The 16,976-nt window shown below is 39.2% G+C and overlaps 1 protein-coding gene and 1 long non-coding RNA gene across 7 annotated transcripts in view; both read left to right on the top strand.

The window, feature by feature from the left end:
* The window catches only part of LOC115436687 (uncharacterized), a 138,251-nt gene that overhangs the window by 101,982 nt on the left and 19,293 nt on the right, over positions 1 to 16,976 (top strand). The window lies entirely within an intron of this gene.
* Positions 1 to 16,976, top strand: part of LOC115436684 (protein EFR3 homolog A) — a 94,374-nt gene that overhangs the window by 64,497 nt on the left and 12,901 nt on the right. For 4 of the 6 annotated variants that reach the window (XM_030159590.1, XM_030159591.1, XM_030159589.1 and 1 more), the window contains 9 exons: positions 1,289 to 1,410; positions 2,541 to 2,690; positions 7,858 to 7,998; positions 13,550 to 13,628; positions 13,754 to 13,889; positions 14,450 to 14,527; positions 15,833 to 16,000; positions 16,214 to 16,328; positions 16,814 to 16,865. In XM_030159590.1, coding sequence (XP_030015450.1) covers positions 1,289 to 1,410; positions 2,541 to 2,690; positions 7,858 to 7,998; positions 13,550 to 13,628; positions 13,754 to 13,889; positions 14,450 to 14,527; positions 15,833 to 16,000; positions 16,214 to 16,328; positions 16,814 to 16,865 — 1,041 coding nt within the window. The remainder of the gene's footprint in view (positions 1 to 1,288; positions 1,411 to 2,540; positions 2,691 to 7,857; positions 7,999 to 13,549; positions 13,629 to 13,753; positions 13,890 to 14,449; positions 14,528 to 15,832; positions 16,001 to 16,213; positions 16,329 to 16,813; positions 16,866 to 16,976) is intronic. The other 2 variants (XM_030159593.1, XM_030159592.1) reach the window with 1 other exon arrangement.

Raw genomic sequence — 16,976 nt, 5'->3', positions numbered from 1 at the left:
TTCATTGGTGGTTTTGGTTCTATGTGTGTTCTGGTTCCACTGGTAAAAACTATGGTTCTATTTTCTTCAGTGTAACAATATATTTATGATGAAATAAAAACCAAACCATTAGATTTTCGGATCCATGCATGATCTCCATCATTTCAGCTCACCCCCCTCTGTCTGCAGCGTCACCCCCTGGAGAGGTCAGGTATAAAATGGGAGTAAATGAGCAGGTAGAGTGGAGTTGGTAGGGGGTGGGGGGCACCAGCCAATCTGCTGCAGTGGACAATGACAAGGTATGGGTGTTCAGAGGGAATGGAGGCCTCTCAGAGGACACTCTGCACTCGTCCACAGGGAGGAAATTACAGGCTGGACTGCCTCCTTAACCTCATCATCATCATCTTCATCATCATCACTGCCACTTCAGACCAGGATCCCACATACAGTCACTGCTGTGATGCTGTGGAGGTTTTTTCCACATCCATGTTTCAATTATTCTGTTTGTATATATATATATATATATATATATATATATATTTAGATCAGGGATGTCAAATGTATTTAAGTTCTGGTTCCACATTCAACTCAGTTTCATTCCAACTGGATCAGAATACAGAATAAGAATAGAATAACCTGTAAATAATGACAAATACAAATGTTCCTCTTTGTTTTAGTGCAAAAAAATAACATTAAACCATGGAAAGATTTATATTTACAAACTATCCAAACAAAAAAGATGTGAATAACCAGAAAAAACAGACATTTCTGAACTAAAATAAGTGCAATTTTAACAATATTCTGCCTCAGCTGATCATTTATACGCATGAGATCAGATCTACAAATGCACAAAACATTTAAGAACAGACAGAATATGGTACAGTTACACTGAATTTTCTTTAGATATTTCAGGTTCACATTTGTTCAGGTCATTCATATTTTATTGTTAAAGGATAGTTTGTTAATGTAAATATTTTCATAATTTAATGTTTTGGGGGTTTTTTTTGCACTAGAACAAAGAGAAAAATCTGGAGCTGTCACTTATAGGTATAATGTAATAATATTTTTCACATTAAATCAAGAAGAAAATTTGGAGTCATTTATTTATTTACTTGTTTGTTTATCTTGGTCTGAATGTGGAACCTGAACTAAAACTAAACAAAATTGAAGAAAAAATAATAAAATATGCAACAAAATGAACAACGACAAATAAGGTACTTAGAAAAATGAATAAAAATGAATAAAATAAGGTTGTAGATGCTTGTTTTTATGTTCAGTTAATGATTTCTCTTCCTCTTCCTCTTCCTAGTTTGTGAAGTTTGCCAACATAGAGGAGGACACTCCTTCCTACCACCGCCGTTATGACTTCTTCGTGTCCCAGTTCAGTGCCATGTGTCACTCCACCCATGAAGATGTGGACACCAGGAAGAGGTAGGTCCATGAACCCACCTCCATCTGTCAATCATCTTCATATCTGACCATTTATCAAACCACAGTTGCATTAAGCACAGATCCCAGATGAGATCAGACCTCAGATCAGTGTTGTGTTCTAAACGTTCTCCACATCCATATTGAATTAACTGAAGAAGAAGGACAAGAAGTAGACAACTCCTGAACTGTTTACCCTTTTAAATGGCGGTTGGATTCTTTCTATTGGTCTACACCACATTAGGGTAGAGGTCTGCATTGGCTGAGGGGGAGGGGTGGAAATGGGCGGGGCTTAGAGCAGCAATGTGCAGTTGGTGAGAGACATATGGAAGACTTGTATTAGCAGCATTTTAACGAGGTTTTAGCGGTGAATATTTGTAATTAATTGTATATAATAGTGATAGTGGTGTTTTACAGTGTTCTACCAGTGGGTTTAGACGTGTTTTTATCAAGTTTCTGTGGTTTTACAGTTTTTCTCTGTATTTTTGTGGTTTGTATAGTTGGTTGATAGTTGTATTTATCTGTAAATCTTCTCTAAATGTGTGTATATTTGTATATATGTGTAAATCTATAGTCAGATCTCTCCAGTTCATACACAGATGCAGTGTGTGTATTTGAATCAGATGATGGATGTTTTTGTCAGTGAAATGAGGGGCTCTGTCTACAACTAGACACATAGTGAACACAGACTATCAATAGGATCCAAATGACACCAAGGAACCAAAAAGAACAAGAAGAACATGAACACACAGTGATCTAGAACAACTACAGTGGATCAACACATGGAAAAGACAGGAAAGGATATTAACAGAAACTCAGAAGTTTAGTTATGAACATTTACTGTTGGTTTTAATAAGAAATATGATTAAAAATGTTTACTATTTTTTACTGTAACACATAGTTTTAAGTATTTTTTTTTACATATAATTAATGGACAGACACTGAAAGTTAAATTCTTCCTGAAAAAAAGGTGCAAAAGAATCTGCAAAAAAAACAACAATATTTAATGACACTTTAATTGTAAAAACAACATAAATAACTGTAGGCCTGAGCATAAAGGGTCAGTGGGTAATTATTATGGTCTGTTATTATTATGGTCTGTTGGTGATGTTGATAGCATTGTGTCTCCTCAGGATCCGAGTGGCAGGGATTAAAGGTCTGCAGGGCGTGGTCAGGAAGACGGTGAACGACGAGCTTCAGGCCATCATCTGGGAACCTCAGCACATGGACAAACTGATCCCATCCATGCTGTTCAACATGCAGGACAGCGACGACCTGGACAGGTACGGACCCACCAACAGGGTCTAGGTCCACCTGGACAGGTACGGACCCACCAACAGGGTCTAGGTCCACCTGGACAGGTACGGACCCACCAAGAGGGTCTAGGTCCACCTGGACAGGTACAGACCCACCAACAGGGTCTAGGTCCACCTGGACAGGTATGGACCCACCAACAGGGTCTAGGTCCACCTGGACAGGTATGGACCCACCAACAGGGTCTAGGTCCACCTGGACAGGTATGGACCCACCAACAGGGTCTAGGTCCACCTTCTCAGGAAAATCGCTGCTTATCCATTAATCGTTAATTGATCAATAAGGTCAAGCAACTAATGATTAATAGATTAATCGATAATTTGCATCCCTATTTGAACTGTCAGTAAATTCAAATAGTTTGAATGGTGTGGGGGTTTTATTATTTTATTTTATTAAGTGATGCAGTACATAACAAATTGCATATTCATCATTATACATTTATGTGTGTGTGTGTGAGTGAGTGAGAGAGATAATTAACAAACAAAAAAAATCATTTTCACTAACAGAGATGATATTAACAGAAATAATAATGAACAAAAATAGATAACTAAATAAGCAATATTAACCAATAATAATAATGATTATAATAATAATAATAATAATAATACAGGGATTAAAGTTCTCCGTCACATGGAAAAATTGACGGGGGGAAAAAAGTCATATTGAAGTAACTTCCCCACGTGTTTCGCGGAGTCCAGTCGGCACCGCGATCCTGTCCTGGGTCTGCTGTCCTGGGTCTGGGTCTGGGTCTGCTGTCCTGGGTCTGCTGTCCTGGGTCTGGGTCTGCTGTCCTGGGTCTGGGTCTGCTGTCCTGGGTCTGCTGTCCTGGGTCTGCTGTCCTGGGTCTGGGTCTGCTGTCCTGGGTCTGGGTCTGCTGTCCTGGGTCTGCTGTCCTGGGTCTGCTGTCCTGGGTCTGGGTCTGCTGTCCTGGGTCTGCTGTCCTGGGTCTGCAGGTGTTGAACACAGGCACAGGGGGCTGATAGGTTTAACAGTGATGAGAATAAGATGACTTCTTTATTTTTATGTCAGGAGGACAGATTGATGACTGTTTCTCTTTGGAAGGAAACGCTGCTCATTCTGTGCCTCAGAAACACATGGACAAGTTCAGCTTTACCGAAGTTCAGCCTCCAGACTAACTTTAGTTTAGTGCTAACAAGTAGCTTTCATTATGAAAGAACCACAGCGAAAAGGGAAGAAGACAGAACTGATCTACATGGACCTTCATGTTTGGGTTCATAGCTTGTCTCCTCTTGCCGGTATATGACTAGTGTGTGTGTGTGTGTGTGTGTGTGTGTGTGTGTGTGTGTGTGTGTGTGTGTGTGTATGTGCCCTTCCCGTGCGTGCGGCTGTGCGCGCCGCGGCCTTACGCGGTTACGCGCCCGACTGCATAAGTGCTTTATTTGGACCCGTTTAGCATCTTATTTCTATCTGTGTGGTACAGTACGAAGATAAAACTGTATGAATGAGTAACACCCTTGGTATTTGCAAAGCCACTGTATTTTAAATACCCTCAGAGAGGATCTGGAACGGAATATAATTTCTGTTTCAGCTGACGTAATTTCTTCCAATCAAAAGACAACATGATATTGGCGGGAGGGGGTTGTGGACGCAGGTTTGACGATGTGCAGATTATTTTGGCTAGCATATACGACATCATGGACACGTTTATAGAGGAAGGAGCTGAAGTGGGAACTACTGGAAAAAAACAGAAGCGTACATCCGGAATGACCAAGCTTGAAACTTTTGGTTTCAGTGCCAAAAAGCAGAAAAAATAAAAGATGAGTTGGTTAGGGTTACATTTACACAGACATTTTCCCCAAAATTCATGTGCTGTTGGAGTTGCAGTTATGTTTTAGGAGTTCCTAAATTGTTAAATAAAAACTTTTTCACTCATTTTTTGCAGTAAGGTTTTCTTCTAGTTATTATTTTCACTTGCTTCACAGGTTTTCATACCCTTTAAAATTAACCAGAGAGCACCAAAATTGACCTGAAGCTTTAAAAATTTTCTGGGGGAGGACCCCCAGACCCCCCACCAATACCACTCATGACATTTTTTCTCTCCATGTTACTAATCTTCTACACCTGTACACTCTCCCATTCAGTGGGTTTTACAGTATTGCCAAATTTGACTATATAAACTTGTACGCTATAGTAGTATTGTATTGCATCATTTTTAATAGTGGCCAATGATTTTGACCAGAAGAAAATTTTCAGTCAGATGAAAAATTTTTTGCTTTAATCCCTGTAATAATAATAATAACAGTCAGATAAAGGGTATTGATTGGAATTGATAATGTTGTGGTTGGACAGGGGGCGTGTCTTACAGACAGTGAAATAAATGTACTGTGCTGTTTAAAGTCCTGATCAGGTTGAGTCGGCCTCAGCTGAATCACTGGTTCTTTATTGTGCAGATATCAGTGCAACCCCCCCCCATCAGGGTAAACGTCTGAGTGGTGCCGTAATCATCCTGATTGTCATCTGTAATCACACTGTCATGTTGTGTGGTTTGTACGTCTGCAATCACAGCTGTGATCCGTCACAGCAGGACCAGTCCAACTGAACAGACACGATGCCTTCAATCTAAAGAGCCAGCACCGCCTTATTTTACAGGAAGTGACACTAACACCCCCCCCCCCCCCCCCCAAGAGTCACCGCCGTCCGCACAAACATCCAGTTAGTTAGAGGATCTGTACCGCCCCCAGGAGACGTCGGAGAGGAACAACAAGTAGAAAAACAAACAGAACGGCATCAGATACGACCCAGGTGGACCCAAATGTACACACACTTTAAATAATTGTAAAGTAGGTGTTGATTCAAATTCCTTTAATTTTCCAAATGTAATAGCATTTCCAAACATCCTTTTCTTGTTTTGTCTGTACCTCCTGTTCTCTAAGTGATGTCCATTCTGGTCCAGACTATAAAAATGGAAAAGGCAATTAACCATAGAAGAGAGACAGACCATCAGAACACTGAAAACTGTAGGTGTGTCTATGTTGCAGGTCTGATCAGTCCAGAACACCTTCTTCCAGTCTTCAGTCATCCACTGGCGCTGTTTCATGGCCCAGCCAAGCCTCTTTTTCTTATTCTGAAGTCTCACCAATGACTTTCTGCTGCAACTGGACCCATCAAACCTGCAACTGTTCAGTCTTCTGTTCCCAGTGGAAACTCTTCCTCTCTTCCTCCTCCTCTATCTTCTCTGTGCTTTCAGCTGTTGTCCTGTCAGTCTCCTCTCACTCCAGCTGTTGACTCATAAACTTGTCTTCTGGTTCTGTTGTGTCTTTGGTTCTTCCAGACCTCTTCCTGTCTGCATTTCCCAGTCCAGTTTCAGTACCTTTGGATGGTGAAGGAAACTGGACTGACTGACACCTGGACTTTCTGGGACATTTCTCTGTAGGACACACCTACAGTTTTCAGTCTTCTGATGCTCTGTCTCTCTTCTATGGTTAATTGCCTTTTCCTCTTTTCCATTTTTATAGTAACACACTACTTTCTGCAGTCCAATACTGTTCAAATAATGCTCACAGCGGTATGGTACCAAAGTGTGTTCCACACTCCTGTTCTGCAGACACAAGGGGTTGAAGGAATTCACAAATGTTGGGACACCTGGAGGAACTGGTAGCACCAACTTTCCAGGCTTGATCAACCTCCATTGCTGCAGAACTGCTTTCAGTTGTTCACCCATTTCTTGTTCTCTTTTTTGTATAATTCTGAAATGTGCATTATTTTTCAATTTTGTTTAACCTTACCCCCCCCCCCATCTCTGGCAGTTCACCACTTACCTTTGTACCATTTCAGCTGTTCATTGGACTGGAACTGCTTGAATTTCAATTCAAAACTGGAAAAATTGGGGTGTTCTAAAATTTTTGACCGGTAGTGAGTGTGTGTGTATGTGTGTGTGTGTGTATATATATATATATATATATATATATATATATATAGTCTTCCAACTGTCAGGTTTCTTTCATCCGTTCTATTAAATGTAGAGGACTCCTCTGAGAAGAACACCATCACTCCTCAGTCACGAAGCGACTGTTGAAGAGCAGAAGTGTTCAGTTCTGTCTGCGTCTTCATGGCTTCATTCTGTCCACTTCATTATCCAACACCAGTCCACCTCTATTATGGGAACATTTCCATGTTTGTCTCTCATTTCCTTTCTTCTAACAAGCACTAAGCCTTTAATTTCCCCTGCAGCGTCTGTGTGGGCCGCAGTAACTGCACTGTTTTCCCCCTGAGACGTGGATGCCTTCAGTCCATCTGCAGTTCAGAACACAAACCTGTTTACTGTGGCATCAACAGAACCCACAACAGAACCCACAGAACAGAACCCACCGCAGAACAGAACAGAACCCACAGTAGAACAGAACAGAACCCACAGCAGAACAGAACCCTCCTGTGCTGCTCCATGCGTGGGCCTTCCAGTGGTTCTGAAGATCCAGTCATTCGTCTGTTTTTACGTCTGTTCTTTTGGATGAAACACTAAACTGTCCTCTTCCTCCTCCCCCTCTTTCTCCTCCTCCTCCTCCTCCTTCTGCAAGTATTGTACAGATTAAAACATTACAGGCAATGAACACATGAGGTTATTAGTGCAAAATACGGTCCAAGTCTTCAGGAAGTTGGCTTGAAGTTGGTTGGATCAATGACAGTGGATGGACACACTGGGTTTATGTTCAGTTAAGGACAGATTGGACTGAAAAAGACACTGTTTATTCAGTTTTCTCTTTTTTTGAGATAATAATCCTCAAATGTAATGCCAGCATGATGATTAAAGTACATGAACAGTATTTAAATTTAGGAAAACACCAGATTTTCACTGAAAAAATGCAAGACTGAGAGAATGATATTATGATAAATGGTACTAAATCACTCAAGAAAGGTTAGAGAGAAAAAAATCATAATAGCACTGGGTCTGTATGGGTTAGATTAGAGTGAAGATCAGAGGATCATGAACAGAGCCCTGAGGTACTCCAAATTTCACTAATAATGTAAAATCCATATAACATTGTTTTATCAAACTGATCTGGTTTGAACCACGGAACAACAAAACCAGACACACTGAAGGGACTCAGTCGACTGTCATGTATCAGTCATTGTCGTTGTTGTTGTTTTGACGGCGGTCTGGTTTCTGTCCACGCCCAGGGCCGGTCATCCCAGCACGCCGTCAGGGTCAGGGCAGGACGGCGAGGAAAACCCTGGGGCGCTGGCGGAGAGCTGCTTCAGGGAGCTGCTGGGCCGAGCGGCGTACGGGAACATGAACAACGCCGTCCGACCTGTCCTGGTGTGAGTATCTGAACGGAAACGCTGCACACAGCCGCCGTGTCACATGACACGGGGCGGTCCTGAAACTGGTCATTGTTGTCAGTCACATACACAGATTCAAGTGAAGTCAGAGCAGAAACGGGGACAGCTGCTGTCGGAGCAGATGTGTCCGCCCTTTAACATCTACATTTACTATTGGGTAGAGACAGGAAGTCACATATGGGCTTTTGGTGCTGTGACCTTTGACCTTTAGTGACTTTGGATGGTCAAACGAATGTCAGTTAATGCCCTTAAATATGCCGTTGGACTAAAGGAGCCTTGGGCTAATTTTTTTCCACAGTTCTGCAAAAATATTGAACCAAAACACACCAGTGGAGATGTGCTTTAAGTGTGGAAACGAAATGTTGTTAACCCTTAAAGACCCAAACGTCCTCCTTTAACCCTTAAAGACCCAAACGTCCACCTTTAACCCTTACAGACCCAAACGTCCACCTTTAACCCTTAAAGACCCAAACGTCCACCTTTAACCCTTACAGACCCAAACATCCACCTTTAACCCTTAAAGACCCAAACGTCCACCTTTAACCCTTAAAGACCCAAACGTCCACCTTTAACATAAACCATCTACTGATCTAAACTGTTTAATTCCTGTTAATCCACTAATCCTATCAATCCATGTCAATAATTTGTGTAAAATACAGTTCTTCATCTTTTCATGGTCATCAGATATGACCATATTTGGATGTTCAGAGGCTCCGTAGTTACCATGGAAACAGTCATCTTCTACAACATTGATTCATTGGTAAAACCCATGGAGCTGGAACAACTGGGTTTACATATATTAAATATTGCATTAAATTAACAAAAATGAATAAAAATTTTACAAAATCCTAAATAACATGAAAAAATAAGCAAAAAAATGAACCAATGTTAAGTAAAAAAGAATAAAACAAGCAGGAAGATAAACAGAAACAGTTTATGTTATCAATAAAATGAACAAAAATCAATAAGAAATCAACAAATTAATAAGTAACATGAACAAAATAAGCCACTAACTGAACCCAATTTAATCAAAACTAATAAACCCATGGAGTTGGATCAGTGACAGTGGATGGACACACTGGGTTTAAGTGACAGATTGAACTGAAAAAGACACTGTTTATTCAGTTTGATCTGTTTTAGTCATAATAAATATCAAATGTAATATCAGCATGATGATTAAAATACATGAACAGTAATTAAATATAGGAAAATACTTGATTTTCACAGAAAAAATGCAAAATAGAGAGGATGATATTATGATAAATCACTTAAAAAAGGTTAGAGAGAAAAAAATCACTTGGCAACGACCACAAAAGTAGTAGAATTAAATACAGGAAAATTCCTGATTCATACTGATAAAATACAGAATGCAGAGGATAATATTCTGAATAAATCACTTAAAAAAGCTTAGATATAGAGAAAATTTCGTTTGGGAACTGACATAAACGTAGCCCTGGGTCTTTATGGGTTAAGCTTTGCCATCCCATAATGTTCCAGTAGAAGCAGAATGGTCCGTTATGTTTCATGACACTTTAGTTCTATATGTTTGCTTCTCATCTTTCAAAAACAGTTTCAGTTTTTCTAAACCAATAATAAACAGTTCTGGTTAAAGCTAAAACCTTTTTTTTCTGTTAAACATGTTACGATGTATTTAAAGTGGAGTAATCTTAAAAAATGAGCTCTGCTTTGGGTGTAAACGTCAAAAAGAGGAAGTTGAGACGCTGAGTTTTTACTAAATTACAGAAAAATAGCTCAAAGACAAAGCAGGAACGAGCGGAATAAATGTGGAAACAATCTCCTGAACCGAATGAAGTAACGTTTAATGGTAGTTTGAAAGACGTCTGAGCTGGAAAACGGCGTCATTCGACTCATTCCGGACGCGTTGCCACAGATTAAAACTGAAAACCATCTGAAAATCTCAAAGGAAGACGACGAGATCCACAAAGACCAAAAGAAACAAATCCAATCAAAGGCAGGGATTATACGGCAAAGCCCCAAGCACAGTGAAGATGTCCAGGATTTCCTCCCAGTCGTCGGTTCAAAAGCGTCTTTGGTTTGTGTAAAGAATTAATTAACTCACGAGAAGAATCTGACGGAAAAACACCATGAAATGACAGTTCTAATGGATGAAACCACCGCAACAGAACAGAAGAGTCCACGTTCTGCACAAACATCTCAGATCTGTCCAATGAACATGTGTTTTCAGCCGGTTTTGGTTTTCTTCTGTCAGAAGACGAACAAATGTACGAAAAAAACACACAAATCAGAACAAAGACGAACAATGGAGACAAAGCTGAAGCTGAAACTGAGGCTGAAACGTTGAAAAGTGACGAGAAAATAATGTTTTTCCATGAAAACGATGAAAACCAACCTTTAACCCCAGAAGTAACTGATAAACCTACTGTAGTAAATAAATATATGTAAATAAACCAACAGATGTTTTTAGGAATTTTACTGATTGGATGGAAGTGGAAAATGTTTAAGAATGAAGAATGGGATTAGTTCGTTCAGACAAAAAATGATCAAAATAATAAAAACAAAAAAATATATAAATAAACAATGAATGAAGCAAATTACTTCACAACAAATGACAAAATGATAAATAAAAGAATCAATGAAAGTGAACAAAATGATTTTAAAAATTAACAAAATAGAAAAAGAACACAATAATTAACATGAAATTAAAAAAATCCAAACCCTTTTTTCAAATTAACAAATATTGAACAAAATATAAAAACAAATTGATAAAATTAACAAAAATGAATAACAGAGAAAATGATGAATTTTAAATGATAAATAAAAGACCAAAACTAACTAAAAAATATTCTACAAACTCAACATTAAATCAAGAAAATGAACAAATTGAATTTTTTTTAAACAAAGTAAACAAAAATGAATTAAATTAAAAAGGAGAATGAACAAATGAACAAATAAAATGAAAAAAGAATTAAAATAAATGAAAATAATGAATAAATTCATCAAAAAGAATTAAGCAAAATTAACAATAAATTAACAAAATAATCCAGGAACTGAACAAAAATGACCAAACCATGAACAGATTTTAAAAAAGAATAAAGTGATTGACAATTAATGAAATAATCAATGAAGCGGGAAAAAATGGACATAATATTAAATAAAATGAACAGAAATCAATGAAGTCATGATGAAAATCAACAAAAATAATGAAAAAATTAACAAAATAAACATTAAATCAAAAACATAATCAGCAAAAAAAACAACAATAAAAAACAAATTGCTAAAATGGACAAAAATGAATAAAAGAAAATGATGAATTGTAAATGATAAACGACCAAAACTAACTAAAAAAATATTCTACAAACTCAACATTAAATCAAGAAAATAAACAAATTGGAATTTTTGTATTTTTATTTTTTACAAAATAAACAAATGAATACAATTAAAAAGAAAATGAACAAATGAACAAATAAAATGAAAAAAGAATAAAAATAAATGAAAATAAAAAATAAATTCATCCAAAAATTAAGCAAAATGAACAACAAATTAACAAAATAATTCAGGAACAAACAGGAATAAACCATGAACAAACTGATTTTTTTAAAAAAGGATAAAGTGATTGAAAATGAAAGAAATAATCAATGAAGTAGAACAAAACTGACACAATATTAAATAAAATGACAAACAAAATTAATGAAAAAATTAACAAAATAAACCGTAAATCAAAAACATAATCAGCAAACATAACCCAACAATAATGAAGAACTGGTCTGGACTCGGATCTGAACCTGTACCCGACGTAGTCTCCCTACAGGCCACGCCCCCAGGTGGGCCACGCCCCCTCACTGCAGCCGCATCTGCTCATCTGTTAAAACGTGACGACGTGGAGGATGAAAACCGACCAAACACAAACCGACTTCAGGTTTTTCTGGTTCACAGGTTGAGTTTGATTCCCGTCGTTCTTTCATCTCAGAAACGTTCAAATATGTCACTGTCGTAAAAATAATTAAGTCAACGAACCTTCATCGTCCGCATGAAAACACACGACCTGGATCTGACGCATGTTTTAATGCATTTACGTGCAGACGAAGGCTGTAAAAAACCTAAAGTCCACATCAGACGGTTCATGTGAAATATACACGTGTTTGTTGTTGACGTTCAATATTTTTAAAAAAATTTTAAAAAACCACAGAAATGGACGAATGTGAGGCGTTCAGTGGGCGCCGTGGCTGCTCATGGTGGTTTGTTTTCCTTGGTTCTGAAGCAGCTGCAGCGGCTCTGGGCTTTTCTTCAGTCTGTGGGTGAAACCAGCTCCTCCTGCAGCGATCAAGAGGAGGAGGAAGGGGAGCGTCTTCAGACTATAAATAGCAGGGATTGGGGTTAACGGAGGGGGAGGGGGGTGTGGTGGGGGTTTGGATTGACGTCATATTGGTTCATATACGACCATCCTCCAACCCTCTACCGCCGTCCTCTGTTTCCTTTTGCACCCATCATCCTCTTTTCCTTCATCATCATCATCGTATTGGTTTCTTTTCCCTTATTTCTGCTCTGCCTGTTTTAAGTCAGTTTTGTCCCATTTTTGTTCATAAATATTTCAGAAACACTTTCATTTAAAGCCCTAAAATTAAGCACCAAACATCCACTCGGACTACAGTAGGATTTGGTACTAAAGGGTCAAAGGTCAAGGTCGCTGTGACCTCATAATGATGTGTAGAAGCCTGTTTTAACACTGTGGAAACAAACCTCTGTCCACTTTATTAGGTACACTTGATACTGCTGAGACACACCTAATAAAGTGGCCAGTGGTTTTATGTCACATGTGAAATGAACAAACCAAATGATTAATACAATAAATACTAAAAAAGAAGACTGCAAATTAAGAAAATATTAAATAAGACAAAGAAAATCAACATGAAATCACATTGAAAAAAATAATAAGAAAATGAACAAAAAATGAATTAATTGACAAAAATGAACAAAAATGTATTAAATTGTACGGAAAATGAACAAGAAATTGTCCCCAGTACTCCCATGTCCTCATGTAAATCTGTTAATCTGATCGATTTAGTTGTTACATCTGAACCTGTGGGAAAAAAAAAAGAAATAAATTGTCAAAAACAGAAGTGACATCGAGAAACGTGAGCGGAACAAAATAACAGGACGTTTGAATTCACGACACTAGAGTCCAAGGAAAAACAAGACAAAGGTTAATTCAAATAAGTAATAATTAAAAAAGACAAAAAAAGAATTGAGTAAAATATTGAAAAAAAAGAAAACCAAATGAAAATGTCATTAATGGCAAAAAATTAAGAAATCTACAAATAAGTTTTATAAAATAATGGAAAATTAATCAAACTAAAAAATAATGGAATAATGATAAAAACAAAGAAAGAAATGAGTAAAAAAAAAGTGACTACATAATGAAAAAAAAAACTGAACAAAATAATTAACAAAATGACAAAAATCAACAATAAATAAACTAATGTATAAAGTGTGTAAATGTGGACCCCCCCCCCATCACCAGATCAGCTGATTGTGTGTGTGTTTGTTTCAGTCACCTGGACAACCACCACCTGTGGGACCCAAATGAGTTCGCCGTGTCCTGCTTCAGGATCATCATGTACTCCATCCAGGTAAACACTGGTCCGGTACTGGGACCTGGACCTGGACCAGGTCTGACATCCTAAACCCTGTGTGTGTGTGTGTGTGTGTGTGTGTGTGTGTGTGTGTGTGTGTGTGTGTGTGTGTGTGTGTCCAGGCCCAACACTCCCACCACGTCATCCAGCAGGTCCTCAACCACCTGGACACCCATAACCGGAACACCCCGCGGGTCCGGGCCGGTATCGTCCAGGTCCTCCTGGAGACGGTCGCCATCGCTGCCAAAGGCTCCGTGGGTGAGTGGACGGACACAGCAGCCGAACCCATGTCCTGGTTCTGTCCGGTCTGTAGGGGTGTTAGAAAATATCGGTTCTGCAATATATTGCGATATTTCATTTCACAATACTGTATCGATATTAAAAAGTACTGTATGGATATTTTTAGATATTTATTCAAATGCAGATATGGAGGAGGTTCATTTTAGTTTTTTTGTTTTTCTTTTTTGTTTATATTTTATTTATTCTTATTTCACACTGTTTTATTCAATAATGCTCGTTCCTTTGTTGGGATTGAACTAAAATAATGTTCTGATGTTAGTTCTGAACTAATAGAATCTGAACATTTGAACAGGATCTGAAACTGTAATGTCTTTTTAACAGTATCATGATATATGGTGATCTATGATATCGTGATCCTCGTATTGTGATTGGTATTGTATCTCCAGATTCTTGCCGATACACAGCCCTAGTGTCTGTCAGACCTGTACTCTGAGACCACGGTCACATGTGTACTTGTACTTGAATGTGTGTGTATTTAACCCCTCCCACATGTCTGTTCTGTCCGGATCAATAAACAGGAATGATCCAGGAATCCAAAAGAACCGACGCGTTCAGCTTTGAAAGTGAAAACACAACTCCGCCCAATCTGTGGCTCGGTACAGTATGACTGACCTGAAGTAGGCGGAGCCTAAAACTGGTTCTGTAGAAAAACACTGGGCCCGCTTACATCCACACCAAACATCTGATCAGTATCTGATTAGTGGAGTAATCAGATTATTATTGATCATCCGTCTGTGTCTTTAAATGGAGAATGGGATCCCTCAGGGCACCGTCATCGGCCCCATCACATATCAGATGTAGGTCTACAGACGTACACTGACCTGTTTACATTATTATGGATCAGTTAAAACTGTCTAATCTGATCAGTTCGATCAGATAACAGAGTTGAAAACATTAAGTTTGATTCTATCGAGATTACTTATGTGCGAACTCTGAAATAAATGCGATATTGGACTGAAACGTCTAAACCAGGGTTTATGGATGGTTTGTGACGTGTGTGTAAAGGCCTCAGATCAGACTGTTGGGTCGGTGTAAACGGGCTCAGTTTCCTCTCTAGAACAGATCCAGTGTTTGTTTAGATCCAGTAGAACCTGTTCAATATGACGTCTGCACACGCTCATTTCCTCCCTCGTATGTTAATGTGGTATTTTATGTGTAACTGTGTGATTTTATTATGTAAGTCCGTTATTTTGGATTGGTTCGTGGCAGTGGAAGTGATGACGCAACAGTTGATTTAAGGCGTGTTTGTATTTTGGTCGCCACCATGTTGGCTTTTTGAAGCATGAAGTGACCATATTTGGACATAAGGGGTGGAGCTGCAGGGGATGATGGGTAAGATAATACTAAACAGTAAATGTCTCTGTTTTCATAAAATACTGGTTTGTTTAAGTTTAACAGGGTTTTCTTATAAAGTTTATACACAACAAATTATGTGTTTTAGGAAACGACTGAAACAAATTCAATGTGGGCGGAGTCAAAAGAAACGACTTTGTCCACCTGTAATGGTTTTATGTTTTGTTTTGTTTTTTGTCAGTGCTATGTTCATTATAAGGGTTTAAATGATGTGGAATTGTCCATATCTGTATTTTGGATGAACCGTGTGTTTCAGTGCAGTTGAACCGTTTCATCGTGTCCTTGGATCTGAATCATGTCCTGACCCGGAGGTCTCCCTCAAGGTTCAGGTCTTCAGTAGTTTTTAGTTTTTCCAACGTGGACTGGATCCAGCGTCTGTAACCCCAGTTGACCCCAGCTGTTGACCCTGTTTGACTCTATCGGTTGACCCCCATTTACCCCGGTTGACCCCCACTGATCCTAACTGTTGACCCCCGGTTGACCCCATTGACCCCAGCTGTTGACCCTGTTGACCCCAGCTGTTGACCCCGGCTGTCGGTGTGTTTCAGGTCCGACGGTGCTGGAGGTTTTCAACACTCTGCTCAAACACCTGAGGATGAGCGTGGACTTTGAACTGGGCGAGACGTCCAGGAGGAACTCTGGAAGCAGCGTTTCATCCAATCGAGGCAAAGAGAGTGAAGAGCGAATCGTCCAGAACGCCATCATTCAGACCATCGGTACGAGCGCCAGCATTTATCACCTTTAATTTACACGAACCCACGGGTTTGAGTGGAAGGTTCCTTCAGTTTGAATCTGAGTTTTACAGGTTTGAAGAGAAAATGAAAGAGTAGAAAATGAAAGAATAAAATATAAGTAAATATTTGTTCTGTTTGTTCCGTTGGCTCTGTTTGTTCTGAATGTTTTGTTTGTTCTGTTGGTTCTGGTTCTAGGGTTCTTCGGTGGGAACCTCCCTGACTACCAGCGTGCTGAGGTCATGATGTTCATCATGGGTAAAGTGCCCGTTTATGGGACCCCGTGCCACACGTTGGACACCGTTAAGATCGGGTCAGTCAACAAATGGACCCATGCCGTGTTAGGGTTCAGGCTGAGGCTAGGGCTAGGGTTCGTCAGTGTCCGTTTCCACATCCGTTCATCCACTCCATTCGATTAAAACATTATTTGATCCCCGTTTTCCTGAATCGAAGCTTCATTTCCTTAATTTCACATTCATTAAACATTGGTTCCACTGTAGTTTCACACGGACGCTTATAGTGACACACATGACGCCAGGAGAAAGAAAAACCCGGAACCTAATCCAGTCCAAAGCGGAGCCAACACTGTGTCCTGATGCTAACGCTAAAGCTAATCTGTTAGCATCATGACCGCGTGGAGCTGTGGTCTGTTCTGTCGTTAACTAAACTGTTCTTACATTAGTTTAATTCATGTGGTTATCATCGTAAATATCGTAAATGAACCAAATGAAATAAATAAACGCATGTTTTTACATTAAAGACTCGTCTGTAAAACATCCCATGATGCATCTGTTTCAGGCACCAGGGAACCAAGAGGATCCAGACCATGCTGCTCAGTTCCCTCATCATGGTGAGTCGGGGGGGGGGTGTCATGTTCTGGACCAGTAGAACCGGCAGGGACCAGTAGAACCAGCAGGGTCCAGTAGAACCGGCAGGGTCCAGTCCAATGGATCAATTTTAA

Source organism: Sphaeramia orbicularis, chromosome 17 (assembly GCF_902148855.1).
Source record: "Sphaeramia orbicularis chromosome 17, fSphaOr1.1, whole genome shotgun sequence".
Lineage (NCBI taxonomy): Eukaryota > Metazoa > Chordata > Actinopteri > Kurtiformes > Apogonidae > Sphaeramia > Sphaeramia orbicularis.
Note: the sequence above shows the minus strand (reverse complement) of the source record. Positions and strands in the feature narration are given on the sequence as shown.